The following is a 19,070-nucleotide window of genomic DNA, read 5'->3' as shown; positions in this document are numbered from 1 at the left end:
TACCCACATGGGGCCTATCCACACCCTAAGCAGTGGGTGGTTTGTGTTAGTGGCTGCACTTGCCCACGTCCATGAGTTTAAGGCCTGTGGGAGGAGGGAGGGGGGTGGCGGGGAGAGGGGCTTGTGCTTCCCAGTGTATGTATTGCTGAGACTTCACGCTCCCTCTGGACCCTGCCAATAAAGACACATTGAAAAGCTGCTGTCTGTCTCCTGGGGTTGGGTCTGGGACTGGGGTGCTGGGGTTAAATTCCAGCGGGTGCATGTGCCAGATCACCCTACCCATAGCCCTGTGTGTGAGCCCAGAACATCAGCAATTCATACTCCCCTGGTCTGGGGGTTCGGGAGGAATTTGGAGGCAGTGTTGTCCAGTGGTTAGGGCACTACCTTGGGAGTCAGGACACCTGGCTCTGCCAAACTTCATGTGACCTCGGGCATATCATGTAACCTTTCCATGCCTTGACTTTTCCATCAAATGGGGAAAATTATCCTTCCCCTTGTCTGCTTAGGTTCTTTGGGGCAGGGACTCTCTCTTGCTGTGTGTTTGTGCAATACTGGGTAAAATGGGCCCCCCGATCTCAGTACGGGTCCTGTGCAGCACCTGGCATGACGGGGGCCACAGTCTCAGTTGTGGGTCTGTGCAGTGCCTGGCACGATGGAGCCCCGATCTCTGGGGGCGGGTCTCTAGCTACTATTGTACACAAACAGTACCAGGCCTGAGACTGGAGTCAAGACTCAGGTGATGTGATACTGCCTTTGAGGGGGGCCAGTGGGGCGATGATTTGCTGATGCCTATGCGGATGAGACGCTGCCAACTTGTGGGGATTAGGAAGTGCGGAGAAAGAGAGAGAGCCAGAGTGAGTGCGGAGGACAATTCCTCCACCCCCCATCTGGATCCCGATTAATTAAATGGCTGCCCTGCTCAGGTGGCTGAACAGCTGGTGGTGCATTTTAAAATCACAAATCCCTCCCCGCCTGGCCCAGCTGCAAATGGCCAGATTAATACACCCGATTAACCGTGGGGGGAGGGAGGGATGATGTTAGCATGATGGCCTCAAAGCCCAAGGTGCTGCAATAGTCTCTGCTGGCAGCCCCACAAGCCTAGAGCCGCCCCCGTGCTGTGGAATCCTGTCCCCTAGTCCCTGTGGGGGAGGATTTCTCAGCAGAAGCTAAAGGTGACCTCAGTCTGCACAATCATTGCAGGATTTTTCCAAAGCTTTCTGCTTAAAGACACTGGGAGGAACTAGGGGACATAAAGAGCTTTGGGGGAGGGGCTAGTTTGAATTAGATGGGGTGGAGGAGTGACCTGAGGGATGGGGCAGAATGACCAGAGGGGTGGAGGAGTGACCAGAGGGGTTCAGAGTCCAGCAGTCTCCTGCTTTGGTTCTGAGAGGTGGTGGAGTTTGCCAAGGACTCTTAAAATGCAGTAACTGGTGGCCACCGCGCAGGGAGGGAGGGTGGAATGTGATATGGGGTCTATCAGCTCTGGGTACCAATCCCGATCCAACCCCAGGTCAGAGGGAGTTGGGAGAATGGGTGATGGCTGCTGCTTATACAGGGATTCTTCGGGTAGCACGAAGTTGCGGCTGCTATTTATACAGGGATCCTTCTCCTGGCACTGAGATGTAGCTGCTGCTGGGATGGCACTGCAGCTGTTTATACATGGCTCCCTCCCTCATCGGTGCTGAGATGCAGCCGCCTCTGAGGTGGGGCATGGGAACTGTTTATACAGAGCTCTCTCGCTCAATGCTGAGAGGCAGCCACCTCTGGGGAGGGGCGTGGGAGCCATTTACACAGGGATTTCTTGCCCATGCTGAGATGTAGCTGTTTCTGGGGCAGGGAAAGCACAGAAACACTACCCAACCGATGGGACAGAAGAAGAAGTACACTCCTGTAACCAGCTGGTCGATAGGAGGCCAAATTGAATGGGCCATGTTGGAATTTGGCCAGATAGTGGGGGCTCTTGGGGAAAGTGCTAGGCAGGTTTAGTGACCAGGCGGTGTCAGTGAGCCTCATTTTGAAATCTCATGTTAAGGTCAGCAGCACAGCACCCCTTAGCCGAGGCACCGGGGTCAGCATTGATTGTGAGGGCAGAGCGCCCCCTACTGAGCCTCTGTCCTGCTCCCTGCACAGCACCGACTCAGCCTGCCCCTGCTTAGCAGTGCTTAGCTAGAGAATTCTATCTCCCCACCCCTTAGCCACCGGCCACAGGGGTGAGAGAGGGGATGACAACCCATAGCTGCTGTACTGCAGTGAGCAGGAGGAGCTGGGGCCAGCAGTCTGGGGTGGAGCAGAGAAGAGGCTGCCTGCCCAAATCCAGGGGTGGCTGTAGATGGATCCCATTGCAAAGTGGCTGGAACTAACCCGTCTTCCTTTCGCTTTCCCAGCCCCAATCCCTGCAGGAAAGAGTGGGAGACACCTAGGACCCGCAAGCTGGGAGCTGCCATCGCTGCGAGGCTGCTGCTACTCCATCAGGGCCGGGAGCTGACCCCATAGTCTTGGGACAGAGACCACAGGGTAAATGAGAGCTGTCGGTTTGGTACAGAGCCCTCGTAACGTGCGACTGCTCCTTCAGTCTGTGCCAGCATGTGGGGCTTGCTGGGCTGGAGGCTCTCCCCCTCCCCGTTGGTGCTGCTGCCTGTAGCTGTGTCTGGTACCTTAAAGCCAAGGGCCAGTGGCTTCTTTGCAACTTGGGCCTTGTGAAAGTCATGTAGTCCAAGATGGCCGCTGCGCCATGGTAACTGGGCCCAACAAGTATGGCCCAAGATGGCCGCTGCGCCATGGTAACAGGGCCTGGCCCGTGTGGTACAAGATGGCCACCTGTCCAGGTTTTCCCAGGATTGTCCCTGCCCTGGGATGTTTGTCCAGGTGTTCAGTACACACTGCAAGCTGTATGGTTTTATGGGCTCAGGATCATCCTGGTGTGACAGGCTGATAACTTCCTGCAATGTCCTCACTGAACGTTACTGAATTAAATTAAAACGTTTTGCATTTGTTTTAACATCTTTGCTCTCCATGTACTGAAAACGCGATGGTGTCTGTGTTACTGCAGAATTGCATGTATTTCCACGGGACAGGTCAATAGGAGAACAGCAGGAGGTGGTAAAGGAAATTCACCCCGGCAGCCTGTAACATCTCTAGAGGAGACACCCCCTGGAGCACTGCGCGTACACGAGATCGAACTGGATTCTCGAGGGCACAACAGACAAAGAAAGCAGTTTTGGATAAATAGCCTGGTTTTAACCTGACTCAAGGCCTTCTTCCTGATCCAGCAAACAGCCAGCATGTGAGTGGATTCTCGTATTGTTTTGAATGTTTTCTCTGTCGTGCTTTTTACCTTAAGAATAATCTAGGCCTGCCTAGGAAGTGCTGGGGCGTACCTTATAACTGCAGCAATGATATGTGTTAACCGTCTCTAAAGACAGGTTTCAGAGTAGCAGCCATGTTAGTCTGTATTCGCAAAAAGAAAAGGAGGACTTGTGGCACCTTAGAGAGGAACATTTTTATCTGAGCACAAGCTTTCGTGAGCTACAGCTCACTTCATCGGATGCACAGATGCTCACGAAAGCTTGTGCTCAAATAAATTGGTTCGTCTCTAAGGTGCCACAAGTACTCCTTTTCCTTCTTTCTCTAAAGAGAAAGCAAAAAGGTCTGGCTTGGGCAAGGTGCCTCTGCTTCAGGGAACACTGTGCAGGCAGGGACCTGTGCAGCTTCCAAATCTCCCAGTCAGAAGGGAGAGGGCCGTGGGTCTCCAACAGGAGAGTAAAGAGCTGGGGAGTGGAAAGTTGGGGGCGGGGGCCCTTGCTGGGCCATTGAGGGGAAATACATGTGCAGTTGCTCTGAACTGTGACATGTGGACGTCCTAATTTGTATACCTCAGAGGAAGCAGCCGTAGAGTGGGGCCCACGTGGTCCAGCATGGCTGCCATGCCACAGCAGCAGGGCCTGTGTGGGCTGAGAGGTGGGGGAGCATTGTTATTGCTGTTTTGGAGACGAGGAAAATGAGATGTTGAGAGGGAATGGGACTTGGATTTGAGGCAGTGGCTGAGATGGAGAAAGAGCCCAGGAGCCCTGATTCCCAGCACCCCACACTGGGCTAATTGCAAGACCCCATGCCCCTCCCAGAGGTGGAGATAGAACCCAGGAATCCGGACCCACCCCCTTCCCACTCCGTGTTGTGGTTGTGGGGCCTTTAACAGCCACAGTGCTGTGGTAGCAGGGCCCACCGGGCCTAGGATGGTCACCTTAGGCCATGGAAGTGTTCCCAACTTACAGTGTTTTTGTGAGTGACAGGATGGATTTCTGGAGCCTATCTGGTAATGCCATGAGAAGTTCCAGCCCCTGCATGGCTGGAAGCCAGAAAAGTCCTCCTCCGGGAGGGAGGGAGCAAAGACCCCAGCAGCTCAGCATGGCTCTGCTCCCTCCTCCCCCTGGGATTGATCCCCGCCTTGGGAAGGGTGCGGGGTGAAGAGCCCCTGGAGTTGCCTCTCCCAGCCTGGAAGGGGGGGGACCACACTACAGCCCCTATGCCTGGGAGAGGGGGCTGAAGAACCCCAGGAGAAGCAGAGTTCAGGCTCGGGGGGCTGAACTGAGGAAGGGGCTGGGGAGCAAGGGATAGGCAGATGTTGGGGTGAGAGCTCAGGCAGCAGGGGGCCAAAATCACCATACCTGTTAAATTTGATAGAGTGAGTGACACCACTTGTCCTCCCACCCCCACTTGGGGATGGGCCAGAGGACTTTCAATATCGAGACAGACTGAAAATTACAATCTAGTCTTTTAAAACAACAAAACTCCCTTGGTGTGTGGGCCAGTCCCATGATGGTTGGGGTCAGAGCGGTGAGTTTTGATCTCATGGGGGGGGGCAATACTGTGGGCGCGAGGCCCAGGGGCCCCACCATGGCTTCCCTACCTGTGGTGGCAGCAGTGCCTTTGGGTCCAAGTTGGCCACTGCACTGTGGTAGCAGAGCTCCTGTGGGCCAAGATGGCCTCCCTGCGCCATTATGAGCTTCACCTTCCACTCTTCCCACCAACCATATGAACAAACAGAAGCACCTGCTGCTGTCATCTGTTCTTTAATAGTCCAGGCTGGGTTAGGGAGGTGGGGTGGAGGCTAATCAGTCAGGGGTCCCAGGGAGAGCAGGTTACCCCACTTCACTGGGATTTGGGGATGTCATGCTCTTCCCCCCAATGCCCACACTAGGGGACGCCATCAGTTCAGCACAAGGCACGGAGGAGGCATTTGGCATTGACGGGGTGCCAGGACTGCCTTCTGAGTAGGATAGTTGAGATGTATAAGCTGCTGGGTTTTGAGTGACAGGGTGGGACTGGGGTGGACCCCAAGATTTTAGGCCATGGCTTCCAGGGTGGAGGCAGCGCTCTCCACAGCCTGCACGACGATGGTGAGGTGCTTCTGGACTTGGTCCCAGTCCCCTGTCTCCAGGGCACTGGTGTAGGCGTCAGCCAGTCCTGGGAAGGTGGCCTGGTCAGAGGATTTGGATGCCCAGATCACGTGGCTGAGGAGTTGGAAAGAGAATGGGAGAGGTCAGTATCATGTTAGCCCTGTGATACACATGGGGAAACTGAGGCATGGAGAGGTGAGGGGGCTCTCCCAGGGTTATGCAGGGAGTCAGCAGTAGAGCTGGAAATAGACTCCAGGTGTCCTGAATATCAGCCCCCCCATGCTTGAACCACTAGACACCACTCCTTTCCAGAGTTGGGGATAAAACCCAGGAGTCCCAACTCCTAGCCCCCAGGCTGTAAACCCTAATCCCCACTCCAGACCTGTCTTCTCTAACCACTAGACCCCACGCCCCTCCTAGATGTCATTCTCTTGCTGATGCCCTTTCACCCAGGATCCACCAGGGATTGGTGAGGATGGGCCCTTGGGAATGGAACCCAGGTGTCCTGTCCAGCCCCCCACATGGCATTACCTGTAATAGTACTTGTTGGGGAAGGCCTGGGGGTTGAGGAAGGCCCTTTCCAGCAGCATTATTTGGTCATTCACCATCCGGATCTGGAGAGGACTGGGGTGGGTGGGAAGGAGAGACCAGAGTAGGATTAGGGTCCCCCTTACATCAGATGCCCTGTGGGGGGGCTCCATCATTTCATCCAGCCTTGCCTACTGCTCTCCAGGCCTGTGACCTTGTCCCAACCTTTCCCTTTCTGGAGGACTGGAAGAGACCCCCCGCCTCCAAGCTCCATTCCCAGAGGGGTCTCCACTAAGGACAACAGACCCCTCCTTCCCTGGGTCCAAGGATTATGTGCCCTTTGTAGATAAAGGAGACTCCCCAACCCTCACAGAGGCCATGCTTGTGCAAACATGTCAATGCATGTATATGTGAACATGCTAACACGTGTGACCACTCCCTGTAGGACAGTGCCTCCAAGCTGTGCACCCGTGCAGTTGTACAGAGGCAGGCGGGCATGGACACCCACCAGTGCAATTGCACATGCAGTCAGGGACCCGTCTCACCTGGGAGACTCCTCCTCCTTCAGTTTCGTTATTCGCTGGTTGAAGTCAGCAGCCACCGATTTGAACTGACCAATCGCAGCCTTCAAAGGGTCTGCAAGGCGGGCAGGACCAAGTGTAAGGGAGCAGGTCTGCAGCCCCTTCTCCCTATGGTCCCCATCAGCACCTTCCCCACACCAATCTGGGCTCTCCAGGGAAGCCAGGCTATGGGCCCCTGAAGTATTGGAGTCAGCCCTGACTGCGAGGGGAGAGCAGCCCCTTGCTCTGCTCCTTGCAGCCAGTGCCCGCAGTGCAGGAGTTAGCACTGACTGAGAGGGGAGAGCACCTCTTGCTGAGTCCCCCCATCTTGCAGCACGGCACCCGCTAGCACCATGGTGAGGAAAGCACTGACTGCGGGGAGTGCAGCTGCTACTGAGCAGAACTGCACTTGGTCATTGGAGCTGGCACTGACCCAGAGGGGAGAGCGCCCCCTACTGAACCCCCACCCTGGAGCACAGTGAGAGAGAGATTGTTGGGGGTAGTACCCAGGAGTCCCACCCGCCCGCACCAAGAGAGAGATTGTTGGGGATGGTACCTAGGAGTCCTACCCACCCACACTGAGAAAGAGATTGTTGGGGATAACACCCAGCAGTCCCACCCGCCTGCACCGAGAGAGAGGTTTTTGGAGATAACACCCAGGGGTCCGGCCTGCACTGAGAGAGAGATTGTTGGGGATAACACTTAGGAGTCCCACCCACCCACACCGAGAGAGAAATTGTTGGGGATAGCACTTAGGAGTCCCACCCACCCACACCGAGAGAGAAATTGTTGGGGATAGCACCTAGAAGTCCTGCCCGCCCACACCAAGAGAGAGATTGTTTGGGATAACACCCAGCAGTCCCACCTGCCTGCACCTAGGAGTCCCACACTGAAAGAGACATTGTTGGGGATAACACCTAGGAGTCCTGCCGCCCGCACCAAAAGAGAGATTGTTGAGGATAACACTTAGGAGTCCAGCACGCACCAAGAGAGAGATTGTTGGCAGTGAGGTTGGCCAGGAAGTCCCCCTGGGCGGCCGCACTGTACAGCTCATCCAGCTTCTCTCCATAGTCGCTCACATTAAGGGGGAGGACGAGGCTGTCGGCCAGCCGTAGCAGCACGTTGCCGACCGTCCGGGCCACGGCCTGGTGGCTGGTGAACCCTGTGGCCAAATGCGGATAAAGGGATTAGATGCATCCTAAACCTCCCCCGCAATACCCAGGCCCCCATGCCTGCTCAGGGTGAATGCCACGCCCCTTTACCTGGGTCGATGAACCTGTCAGCATAGTCAAAGGTATCGAAGGCCGTGTGGTAGGCAGGGTAAATCCGAGCAGATGTCTTGTTCTACGGCAGGGAAGGGGCAAAGCAGCTGAAAACAAAAGGGGCACAGATCCCAAGGCCCCCCTCTTTCCCCTAGTGAGGTGAGATCCCCCAGCAAACCCTCCCCTTGACTCACCTGCCCAGCTCCTTAGCCCCACACTGGGGTCAGCACTGTGAGGGACAGTGCCCTCTACTGGGCCCCCCCAATGTACTCCCTGCAATACAGTGCCCCCCAGGCACAGCACAGGGGTCAGCACTGACTGAGGGGAGAGCGCCCCCTACTGAGCAGAGGGTAGCAGCGAGATAGCCCAATTCTGCACTCTCCCTGCCTCTTTTCCAGCACCCAGTGAATGCCCCACGTGGGCAAGGATCTGGGATTGAGGCCATGTCTGTCAGGAGGGGGCAGCTCAGGCAGGCTCATCCCAGAGCAGCAGGTGTCCTTACCCTGTCATAGGTGTAGGCGATGTCCATGGAGGTGATGCCTAGGTAATGGATGAAGGAGGCATAGTCGCTCCCGGCACCCAGGGACCCTAAGCTGTGCGGGGGATGGAGATGGGTGAGTGACTCAAGGCCAGGCAGGGGGGAGACAGTGGGAAGGGGAAACATCCCTGGGTGGAGAGCAGAATTTGCCATCTCCTGTTCCGCTGATGTGGCCCCTGCCTACGGGGGGAGATCCCCAAGCCCCCATTCTTTGGTATGTTCTATGGCTGTTGTCATGGTTCAGAGTTGCCCAGGCTCCTGGTATTCTCCCTCTCTGCCACCTCAGATCAGACCATTGGGCATGTTTAGCCCAGTATCCCCCTCGGTGGATCAGAACAGTGGGTCCATCCAGTCCAGTATCCCCCACCCCCCATCTGCTACTCCCCCAACAATTAAGCTTTCTCTTCAATCTGAGCCACAGAAGGGGGTCGGGAGGAGAAGATCTTGGCCCCTTTCCGGTCCCTCCCACTCCCTATCATCCACCCTTGGAGTGTGGGGGCCTGGGTGGTGGTTCCCACTGACTTGGGCTCTCACTTGGGGATGACACCGTAGCTGGGGCTGATGCGGTTGAAGTGGTTTCTCCAGTTGTCATAGACGGACATGGAGGAACTGGCCGGGGTCTGGACCTGGAATAGGTTCACATGAGTCAGACTCCCCTGCAGTAGGAGAGGCGACGAACACACACACCTCTCCCACCACAGATCCACCCTGGTACCTGCTTGGCAGCTGCAAAGATGACACTCTGGGCAGGCGGTGTCCCCTGGGCTCTCAGGGTGGCGTTGGCTGTGGAAAGCACAGGTGAGGCAATGTTAGGGGCTGTGCCGGATCGTACAGGGAGACCCGCCACGCCCTGGGGCTCTGCGGCACCAAGTGGCTCGCAGCACAGCCAGACCGGCATCACCTGCACTCTCTGCCACCTGCTTATGTGGCACATGCTTTCCCTTCCATGGCTGTTCAGTCGCACCCTCTGGCACGTGTACTCTCGCACAACCATTCAGCTGCGCCTCCTCAGACATGTATTCAGTTGCATGCAGGCTCTCGCACTTGTGCCCGTCTGATTGCACATGCACTCGCACGCTGCACGCTCCCTTTCATCCCTTCCTCCCCAAAACACCCCAGCCCGCCTGGGCCCGGTGTCGCGGCCCTTCTACACAACGCAGAGAAGGGGATGGTGCAGCAAGCACGGAGGAGGGAAGGCAGGACAGACGGACGCTCACCGAAGACAGAGATGTCCACGTTGATGTAGGCCACGCTCCGGTCCCGCAGTTTGCTGTAGAATTCCTGGGCAAGGGAGAGACCCAGCAGTTAGTGCAATGGGATCGGGTGAGCTGCGTGGGCCCATGGGTCTGCTCTGGGCTCGCTGGGCCCATGAGTCTGGTGCAGGGAGTGACAGGCTCATTGTAACATCCTGATCCGCTACAGTACATTCAGCACATACCTGGGTGCAGGTCTGCTTGGATGCAACAGAGGGCAGCAGCCACATCCACCCTCCCTCCCATTTTATCCCCTCCAAAGGGGAGCCGCTGTTAATCCCCCTCCCCTCTCTCTCTTGGGTTTTTACCTCTGTGTACTCAGTGGAGCCGATCAGACCAAACTCCTCAGCCCCCCAGCTGCCAAAGATAATGGACCTTCTGGGGCGCCACTTCCCTGTGGAGAAACACACAGCCTGGAGATTCAGACGTCGTGGTTAGAGCAGGGCAGTTCTGGGAGTCAGGACTCCTGGGTTCTGCCACTGATGTGCTGGCTGACCTCGAAGGCAAGTCCACTCTGTGCCTCAGTTTCCCTAGCTGTGCACTGGGGATAGTTGCACCCCTGTGCGCCCCCCCAAGCCCTCATACCTTCTTTCAGCATCTTGCCCAGCACGCGGGTGATCTCCAGCATGACAGCCGTCCCACTGCTCGGGTCGATGGCTCCGTGCACCCAGCTGTCTCGGTGGTTGCCGTACAAGACATACCTGTCTGGGGGGGGGGGGGGGCGAGGAGAGAGACGGAGCCCTGCTGCTGATCGGGATGTTGCGGGGAGTGCACAGGGATGGGGAGGGCTGCTCAGGATGGAGTGTGGTGGGGGGAACTTGCCAGCTGTGAGCCCAGATGATAAAGGAGCAGTGTTGGAGGGGGGTGGGGGTCACTGGGGAGCATTCTTGAGCATGGGGAGAAGAGGAGACCACTGAGGAGTGCTCCAGGGCATGGAGAGGGGAAGGGAATGAGAGGTTTGGGGGAATGGGCATGGAGAGAGGTGTATCCCAGTATGATGAATGGGGCAGGGTGGGGGACACTCCAGGTTTGTGGGGTGGGGGAGAGGGGGTTGGGGTGGTGGGAGTGGTGGTAGGTGTGGGGGTGCTTGGTGGTTGTTCGGGGGGGCACACTCACCAGGTTCCTCACTGCCCCGGATGAACCCCATCACGTTGGAGGAATTCTTGATGACTCGCTGGTTGTAGACGTTGACCTGGACATCGCTGTGGGGAGAGCAGGAGGAGCTGGGGTTAGCCTAGTGGGGGTTGGGGTGTGTGTGTCAGGGTCAATGCAGTGGGAGATTGACATGATGGGGGCTGGAGCGGGGAACAGGGGATGGGGGAATTGGGGCCAGCATGGGAGGAGTCTAGGGGAGGTTGTGGGGTCTGGGTCATTGCAATGGGGGTCAGGGAGGGGAAAGTGGTAACAATGCAGTGGGGTCCGGGGGGAGTTGGTGCAGTTGGGTGGGTCTGGAGATGGGAGCTGGTGCAGGAGGAAATTGGGGTCAGTGCCAGGGGAGTGGAGAAGAGGGGATTTGGGGTCAGCTAGGGTCTTGATGTGGTGTCTTGAAACCTGTTCAGATTGTGATCACTTTAAATTCACAGGGATTTTTCTGGTCCTGCTTGCAGGCAGGGGGCTCAGAGGCAGTGAAGCCTGGATCTGGGCCTTGCAGCAGTCAGTCTGCAGAAAGCCATCCTGGAGTAAGGTGAGTGAGCTGAGCCTCTGGGCTTTGTCTCTCTCTGTGTTTGGGTTCTTGTTCTGACTCCTGAGACCAAAAGGAGTGTTGCCTCCCAGCAAGAAGACTGTATGGTTTGATCTAACTACTCTGTGTCTGCTGGGAACACACCACTAGGGAATGCAGGGTCTGAGGGCCTGGGTTAACACAGTGAGCACTGGAGAAGGAGGGGGAAGTCGAAATTCCCAGGTGACTTTTGGTGGGAGCTGGGGCAGGGTGGGATGCAATCCTGGACCACATGTATACATCCATACCTGGTGTTGGGAAACAGCCCCCCTGTGCGGAATCCTGGTCCCACAGGATAGGAGCAGCCCAGAGAGCCCTGCCAGGACGCAGGAGCCACAGGGCCAGACAGGTTACTAGAAGACATAGAGCCAGAGATATATGGGGTTATTAGAGTCTCTGCTCCCCACAAACCACTTTTGCTGCCCCCGCAAAACCACCAAGCCTCCTCTGTCAGTCTCCTCAGCAGCTCTGCCCTGGCCACGAAGGCTGCATTCCCACTCCTGATAATAACCTTCCTTTGTTTACTCTGCAGCATCTTTTCCCTAGGACACTCCAAGTGCTTTACACCCCTGAACAGTTCAAACACTGGGGACCCCCACACTACCCAGGAGGTGCACGGTGGGTGTCTTTATTTTATAGATGGAGAAATTGAGGCACAAGGTGGAGAAGTGGGTCATTCAAGGGCATGCAGGGAATCAGACCTGGGAAAAGAACCCAGGAAACCTGACTCCCAGCCCCCTCTCCTCCAACCCACTGGGCCTTATGCCCCTCCCAGATCTGGGGACAGACCCAGGAGTCCTTACTCCCAGCCTGCCCTCCACCACAGTCTAACCCTGGCTCTCAGGTCTGCTGTTCTGACCACTAGACCCCACTCCCCTCCCAGAGCTGGAAAGAGAACCCAGAGTGCTGACTTCCAGCTCCTCCTGCTCTACCCATTGAACCTCACCCCCTTCATATATACATTACACCATAAACCTGTGCTATTAGGCTGTTCAATCCACTTCTCATAAAATCTACATGGCCCTCTATGGAGGGGCCATGGCATGTACAATACAGCAGGTGTACAATGGTGTAGTCAGGACTGTGAGAGAATGAGGCATTTCCCATTGCCTTGGGGGTTATTTATTATCTTATTGTGGTAGTGCCCAGAAGCACCATGTATACAGGGATTCCTCCCCACTACTGAGATGCCGCCGCTTCTGGGTTACGGCGCGGGGGCCATTTATACAGGGATCTCTTGCCTGGGGCTGAGATGCAGCCGCCTCTGGGTTGGGGTGCTTGCCCCAAATTGCTGACGATCAAAGTAATTCAGTTCAGGTGAATTTCCTGACCTCAGTGGTGCATCAATGCCAGAATCAGAAGCAGAGGGGCAGTGGTCTGGCTGCATTTAATTTTGTTGCACTCTTTCCCTGCACTTAATGACTGTGTTTTTAACAAACGGACTTGGGGCCTGAGTTGTCACCACCTAGTGGCTAAAGCTGATGGTGCACATGTGTATTCCCCTTTCAAACTATTCCATGATCAGTAATATTCCCTAGCTCTTATCTAGTGCTTTTCAGTCAATGCCATTATCTCCATTCTAGAGATGGGGAAACTGAAGCACAAAGAGGGGGAAGTGCCTTGTCCAAGGTCACTCAGAAGGCTGGTGGCTGAGCCGGGAACAGAACCCAAGGGTCCTGAGTACCAATCCATGCACCAGCCAGCAGCCATTCTCACCTGTTATGTCCTGCTACAGGACAACGCCAGGGCCAGGGGAGATGATTGTGAGTCTAATGGGTAGTGGGCACTGAAATGCATTAAGGGGTGGATTCAGCCAGATTTCACAGCTTCTTTGCCCCAACTCCACTGAATTGGTCACCCACCAGATTAGTGTCTGGGCGTCTTCAAAGCCAATTGGCTGAGTTGGGATTGGTGGGATCCCCTGGATCTCTGACTCCTTGATTCTGTAGGTGAATTCTACAAGAGAAAGGCAGGTGAATCAGAAGGAGGCTTATTATCCCCCTTCCCCCAGTGCCCTGTTTGGGATGGTGGGGGGTCATTTGCTGCAAAGATGGTGGGCAGTCCAGACTTGGATCTGATGGGGTGCAGGGGACATACCCCAGATGGAGGTATGTCACAAGGAGGACTAGAGGGCCTGGGGAGTCAGGACTCCTGGGTTCTATCCCAGCTCTGGGAGAGGAATGGAGTCTAGTGGTTAGAGCAGCGGGGGCTGGGAGTCAGGACTTCTGGGTTCTATTCCTGGCTCTGGAAGGGGCGTGGTGTCTTGTGATTAGAGCCGTAGAACTAGGAGACAAGACTTTTGGGTTCTGTGCAGATGGTGGCGGAAGGAGAGGTGAATTGGGTGGAGGAGGCCAGATGGGCTCCTATAGTGCAGGGAATAGGGGGCACTCCAGGGCAGCAATTCCCCCATGGGTTTGGTTAATCTGCAGAACGTCCTGCTACAGGATATAGCTGGGGGCAGAGGATGGAGTGCCATCTGGATGAACAAGAGCAGGGGTGGGGGGATGAATTCAAGAAGGCTCTTGGCCTCATCCGCAGGGGGTTGTGACAGACTCCCCTCCTCTTCATGGGAGGGAACAGCAAGAAGCATTGTGGGTCAAAGCCAGTCCCGCCCTGCCCTGCCATGTTACCTTTGGCAGGATAGTAGGGCGTAAGCAGGTCCCCGAAGTACCCATTGTAAGAGCCCCGCTCCACACCGGAGGGGGGCAAGTACCAGGAGTTGGGGTAGGTCTCCTCCTCGGATGCCCGCCCATCATTGATGTCTGCAGGGTCTGTATACACCACCACGCCAGCTACACCAAACTCTGCCCCGTTCACTGCCTAGAGGGTTAGGGTCAGTCAGATTATCCACTCCACCATCACCACCATTGCCAGGGGGAACGGGAATGGCAGCTGGAATGTCCCCCCCACACACTGTGGCGCAGACTGGAGTATGTGTGGTGAGCTGTTCTCTTATTCCTGCCTCAATTCCCCCTCTTCTAGTTAGACTTCCCCTGCCCCCACCACCTTGAGGGGCAGCAATGGCATTCCGTGACTCTTCCATCCAGCCCCCCATCTTGAGGTGGGCCACTCTTCTGGTATCCCCCACCCCTGGATCTGTGCAGTGCACCGTCTGGGGCTGATCAGGCTTTGGGGGGACAGGCCTTGGGCAGAAAGTGCTGGAGCTGATGGAACTGGGGGAGTGGGAACAGGGGTGATTGGACTTGGGGGGAAGGGGCCTTGGGTCAGATACTGGGGGGAAAGGGATTGGAGGAATGGGGAGGGGATGATGGGATGGAGAGCAGGGAGAGAGGTGATGGGATGGAAAACTGGGGGACAAAGGATGGGGGGGATTAGGATGGGGGGGCAGAGAGGGAGCAACTGGATGAGGGGGAAGGGAGCCCAAAGGCCCCCTCTTCAGTGCCACATGAGGGGGCAGCCTGGTGTCCGTGGCCTGTGGTTGGCATGTCACCCTAGGCCCTGAGTTCCCCTCACCTTGGCAGCACGGTCAGCCCCCCCATAGCGGGTGATGGCGATGGTGCCATTCAGGTTGATGCCCATGTTGACCAGCTCCTGGTAATCACTGCGCTTGCCCTGGTTGGCATAGACCAGCCTCCCCTGAGGGGAGAAGAGAGGAGTCAGCCCCAGGGCGCTGCGGGAGAGAGGATCAGAGGGGCTGGGGGGGGAGGGGGGGCAAGATAAAGTTGTCATGGGGTCAGGGTCCACTTGGGTCTTTGATGTGAGAGCAGCCATTTGTTTCCATGGGTACATGCCTGTCACTTTGGTGATGGGGGCTGAGGGGAGGCTGTTTGTCTCCAGGAATACGTGGCTGTTGGCACAGCAATGTGTTAGGGGTGTTTATCCCTCAGGATATGTGGCTGTTGGCATGATGACATGTGGGGGTGGCTGTTTATCTCTGGGGGTACGTGGCTGTTGGCAGGATGATATGTGGCGCTCGCTGTTTGTCTCAGGATACGTGGCTGTCTCGTGGTGACATTTGGGGTGACTGTCTCTTTGGACACATGGCTGTTGGCAAGGCAACCTGTCTGGGTGGCTGTTTGTCTGGAGAGGTGTCTGTTGGCAGGATGACGTGTGGTGCTCGCTGTTTATCTCTGGGATTGTGTGGCTGTCGGCAGGGCAATATGTCTGCCTGGCTCCGTGGTCATGTGGTCATCAGCAATACACGGCTGTTGCTACCACAGCCTGAGGGCAGTCATTCAGGATACCCCACCTGTTGGAGTGACAACCCATGTAGTGCTCGCTGTTTGTCTCTGGGGATACATGGCTGTCTTGTGGTGACATTTGGGGTGACTATCTCCATGGACACATGGCTGTTGGCAAGGCGACCTGTCTGGGTGGCTGTTTATATCTGGAGAGATGTGGCATGACAACCTGTGTGGCTGGCTGGGGATAAGTGGCTGTTGGCTCGGTGACAGCTGTTTGTGGCTATATGAGGACCTGGGCAGGGCAGGGCAGGGCAGGGAATTGACTGTCTCCATAGATACGTAGTGGTTGGCATGTCACCCTAGGGACAGAGATCTCCTAGCAGCCTTGATGGGCTCATAAAAGAAGGGACATGGTCCTGATTGGGAGAGGAGATAAGATAACTCGCTGACAGCCCCTGGGTGCAGTGGGAGGGTCTGAGCTGAGGCCATGAGGAGGTCTCGAGGGGTTATACCCAGCCCTGCTCCATACCCTGGGGTTCCCAGGGGGGGCGTAGGCAGCATAGGGCTGAACCACATCTGCATGGGCCTGGTCCGCTGTCACTTCCTTCTCGCTGTGCCGGGTTGAGAAGATCTGGTTGCTGTTCTCCACTGGGGGTGGAGGCAGATCTCGTCAGTGTGGGGTGCCTGCTGTGGGACATCCCGTTCTGACCTTTGCCCCCATCTGCCTCATCTCTCCCTGCCCCTCTCTGCCCTTGTCTGTCCCCAGTCCTGTCCCTCCAGCTCCCTGTCCTCCGCTGCCTTAATTCCCCCCCACCCCGGCCTCCTGGCCTGTCCCCTGCCCCATTCTCCCTCTTAGACCTGCCCCAGTCCCTGCTGCCTGTCCCTTCTCTAGCCCCAGCTGCCTCAGGGCCTGTCTAGCACCCCACAAGCCCCTGTGCCCAGCTGCCCCAGTGTCCCCCTCACCCCTGCACCCATTTGCCCTGTCTCCCAGTTTCTCCTGCCCTCCTTCCACCACTCCAGCCCTCCCTCCAGTACCCACCACTACAGCCCTGTGCCCTGCACACACACACCCAGCCCTCACTTGCCCACACACACCCACGGCCACGCTGTTGGGTCTCTGTGGGTCAGGGAAGGACAGGAATGCGCCATACACGTCCTCGCTGGTGCTGTCCAGACCAATCTGCGGGTCCTGCCAGCGGCTCAGCAGCAGCTTCACAAGCTCCTCATCCCCCTTAGTTGTAGCCATGTGGGGCTGGGAGGCCAGGGTCCTGGTGAAGGGTACAGGAGAGTGCCTGAGATCACAGCTCCCTCAGGACTGCAGGTTCTGGTGGGGGATAGAACCCAGGAGTCCTGACTCCCAGCTCCTCCCTCCACCCCCACTATAACCACTAAACACCACTCCTCTCCCAGAACTGGGGCTACAAGCTAGGGATACAGGGCCTCTCCCTCGATGGGGCACTGGTTCCAATCTGGCCACAGGTTGAGAGAAGGCTAGCTGGCCCAAGGAGGGACTAGACTGTATGGGACAATCCTGTCCTATCCCCAGGAGATGGGGTGGGGCAGGGGATAGATTATAGGGGATGATCCCATCCCCCTGGGTGGGAATAGGCTGTAAGGAATGATCCTGCCTTGCAGCCCAGGAGTCCTGGATCTCCTGAATATGGGTGAATTCAATGGGGCTTTTCCATCGCTCCTCCCCTCCTTACTTCAGATTCTCCCGGATCTTCCCGCTTTCCACCTGATCCATGAAGCTCTGCAGCAGGGATTCATTCAGATCCCGGCCCACGGTCTGCACCCAGTTAGGCATCCCCTGGCTGGGTGCCCCCTGGCCATTCCCCGCTTTGGGGATGGCGAAGTGGCCCAACAGAATTCCGACTGTCAGCAGCAGGGCCCCCACGATCACGGCCCCTAGGATCTTCAGCCAGCTCATCCCACAGCCTGCCATGGGCTCCAGCCTCTTCCTGGGGGTGAGGTGTGTGTGGTGGGCCCTTTATAGCAGATGGGGCCCCACACCCTCTGGATCAACCCATGCCTCTGATACTGTCACCAGGGCTCATGGGGTTACTCATTAGCTCCCAGATCCAGCCTGGCAGCCTTATCTCCCTCCCCACACAATACTCCTAATTCATGGCACTGAGGGATGCCCTTTGGACACCAGGGACTGGCCCATAAAGCCGGTGTTCCATAAATGGGAATCAGGAAACAGATGGAAAGGCGGTTGGTTCCATTCCCCACCCCCATTAGAAAGGGCATTGGTGGGTTGAGAGCTTCCCAAGGGGAGACAGGACTCCTGGGTTCTATACTCAGCTCTGAGAAGGGCATGCAGTCTTGTGGGTTCAAGTTGGGGGTGTGTGCTGGGAGTCAGGACTCTGGGTCATTCATGTGGTCCTGGGGAAGAAGTGGAGTATTTTGGCTAGAGCAGGGAGTTGGGGCTGGACTCCTGAGTTCGATCCCTGGCTCTGGGAAGGGAGACATTTGATAGTTAGAGCAGGGAGACTGGCAGATAGATAGATCTCCTCTTTCAGACGGGCAAATGGAACCCAGGCATCCTGGCTCCCAGCCTCCCACCCTAACCCACTTGACTCCATGCCCCTCCCAGAGCTGGGGACAGAACCTGCATCTCAACACTAGTTGAGGGAATCTCTCTATAAGCATCCCCGTGTCCCACCCTGGAGACAGCTTCATCTCGGCGCCGGGTGACTCTTCCCCGTGTGCCGGCCCAGTTCCGTGGGCTAAAATCAAACACCCGTTGGCCTTCGGAGTTTATTCCTTTAACGTTGGTGCCTGTAATTGTAATTAAAAGGGGTCGGGTCATGCTAGTGGCTCGGTCCAGGAGCCTGTATACAGTGGGATGGGGAGGTGGGGGTGGATCAGATCACAGTCAACAAGGTAAATGCAAGTTTATGCAGGTGGGGCTGGTGGGGAGAGCAGCAAGGTGGGGTGCAGCCATAGGGGTCAGCCCAGGATTGATGCTGCTGGCCCCACATGGATTTGTGGGATTCCCTCCTACTTTCCTTTATCTGTGTCCTCCTCCCTTTCTATCTGCGTCTGCCTGTCAGTCCCCATCCCATTCCCCCACCATCTCTGGCTCTGTCTATCCATCTCCTACCCCATCCCTCTGGGTCTCTGTCTCTATCTGTTTCCTCTCATTTCTCTGGGCTGTCTGTCTGTCCTCTCCCCACAGATCTCTCTGGGTCAACGTGTCTCCCCGCCCCTCTGTTCTGTCTGTCTCCCAGGCAGTCTGTAGCAAACCCAGACTACAGTTCCCTATGCTCAGTGGGGTGCTCCTGATCCCCTGGACTCCTTGCTGTGGTGAGGGGTAGACAGTGAAGTGGTAGAGGGCAGCAGGGGGTAGACAATGAAGTGGCTGTGGGGTGGGGGTCTCATCTGCCTATGGGCCCCCTTACAGCAGTGTGGAGTCCATCACCACATCCCCACACTCCTGCTCCCTTTGCAACACCTTCTCGCCCTTGGCCCGGGGCAGGGACCCCCCTCTGTGCTGGGGCTGGTGCAGCAGGGGCTGGTGCAGCTGGGGCTGCTCTTTGCCCGGGCTCTGGAAGTCCCAGTAGTAGTGGATCCGGCGCTGGTGCTCCTTGGCTTGGCCCATCTCGCTCCTGTCCTGATAGCCCCCTCCACTCGCCTTCGCTGGCTCCTTCTCCAGGTGTTGG

General features: G+C 56.7%; 1 protein-coding gene and 1 long non-coding RNA gene across 4 annotated transcripts in view; one reads left to right on the top strand and one right to left on the bottom strand.

Moving 5' to 3' along the window:
• Positions 1-2,425: 2,425 nt before the first annotated feature.
• Positions 2,426-19,070, top strand: part of LOC144930718 (uncharacterized) — a 50,210-nt gene continuing 33,565 nt past the window's right edge. For all 3 annotated transcript variants that reach the window (XR_013636036.1, XR_013636038.1, XR_013636037.1), the window contains exons 1-3: positions 2,426-2,514; positions 3,075-3,283; positions 11,121-11,221. This is a non-coding gene — a long non-coding RNA (uncharacterized LOC144930718). The remainder of the gene's footprint in view (positions 2,515-3,074; positions 3,284-11,120; positions 11,222-19,070) is intronic.
• Positions 5,342-17,332, bottom strand: NAALADL1 (N-acetylated alpha-linked acidic dipeptidase like 1). The gene is made up of 20 exons (XM_073351891.1): positions 17,109-17,332; positions 16,498-16,670; positions 16,424-16,443; positions 15,932-16,033; positions 14,732-14,854; positions 13,888-14,077; positions 13,120-13,213; positions 11,506-11,610; positions 10,654-10,739; positions 10,123-10,242; positions 9,846-9,931; positions 9,502-9,565; positions 9,000-9,067; positions 8,819-8,910; positions 8,249-8,339; positions 7,747-7,828; positions 7,470-7,646; positions 6,470-6,560; positions 5,928-6,020; positions 5,342-5,510 (listed from the first exon to the last, which is right to left on the bottom strand). Exons 1-20 carry the CDS (start codon positions 17,330-17,332, stop codon positions 5,342-5,344), a joined length of 2,250 nt encoding a protein of 749 aa, XP_073207992.1.

This window comes from Lepidochelys kempii, chromosome 7, assembly GCF_965140285.1.
Source record: "Lepidochelys kempii isolate rLepKem1 chromosome 7, rLepKem1.hap1, whole genome shotgun sequence".
NCBI classification, from domain to species: Eukaryota; Metazoa; Chordata; order Testudines; family Cheloniidae; genus Lepidochelys; species Lepidochelys kempii.
Note: the sequence above shows the minus strand (reverse complement) of the source record. Positions and strands in the feature narration are given on the sequence as shown.

What these genes read in the sequence shown, in the direction of transcription:
- NAALADL1 (XM_073351891.1), bottom strand. Translation starts at nt 17,332, where the DNA reads ATGAGCTGGCTGAAGATCCTAGGGGCCGTGATCGTGGGGGCCCTGCTG. An exon ending in GGGCAAGATGCTGAAAGAAG is followed by an intron (nt 9,932 to 10,122) that starts GTATGAGGGCTT and finishes GTTTCTCCACAG; the next exon opens with GGAAGTGGCGCCCCAGAAGG. An exon ending in TCGCCTACACCTATGACAGG is followed by an intron (nt 7,829 to 8,248) that starts GTAAGGACACCT and finishes TCCCTGCCGTAG; the next exon opens with AACAAGACATCTGCTCGGAT.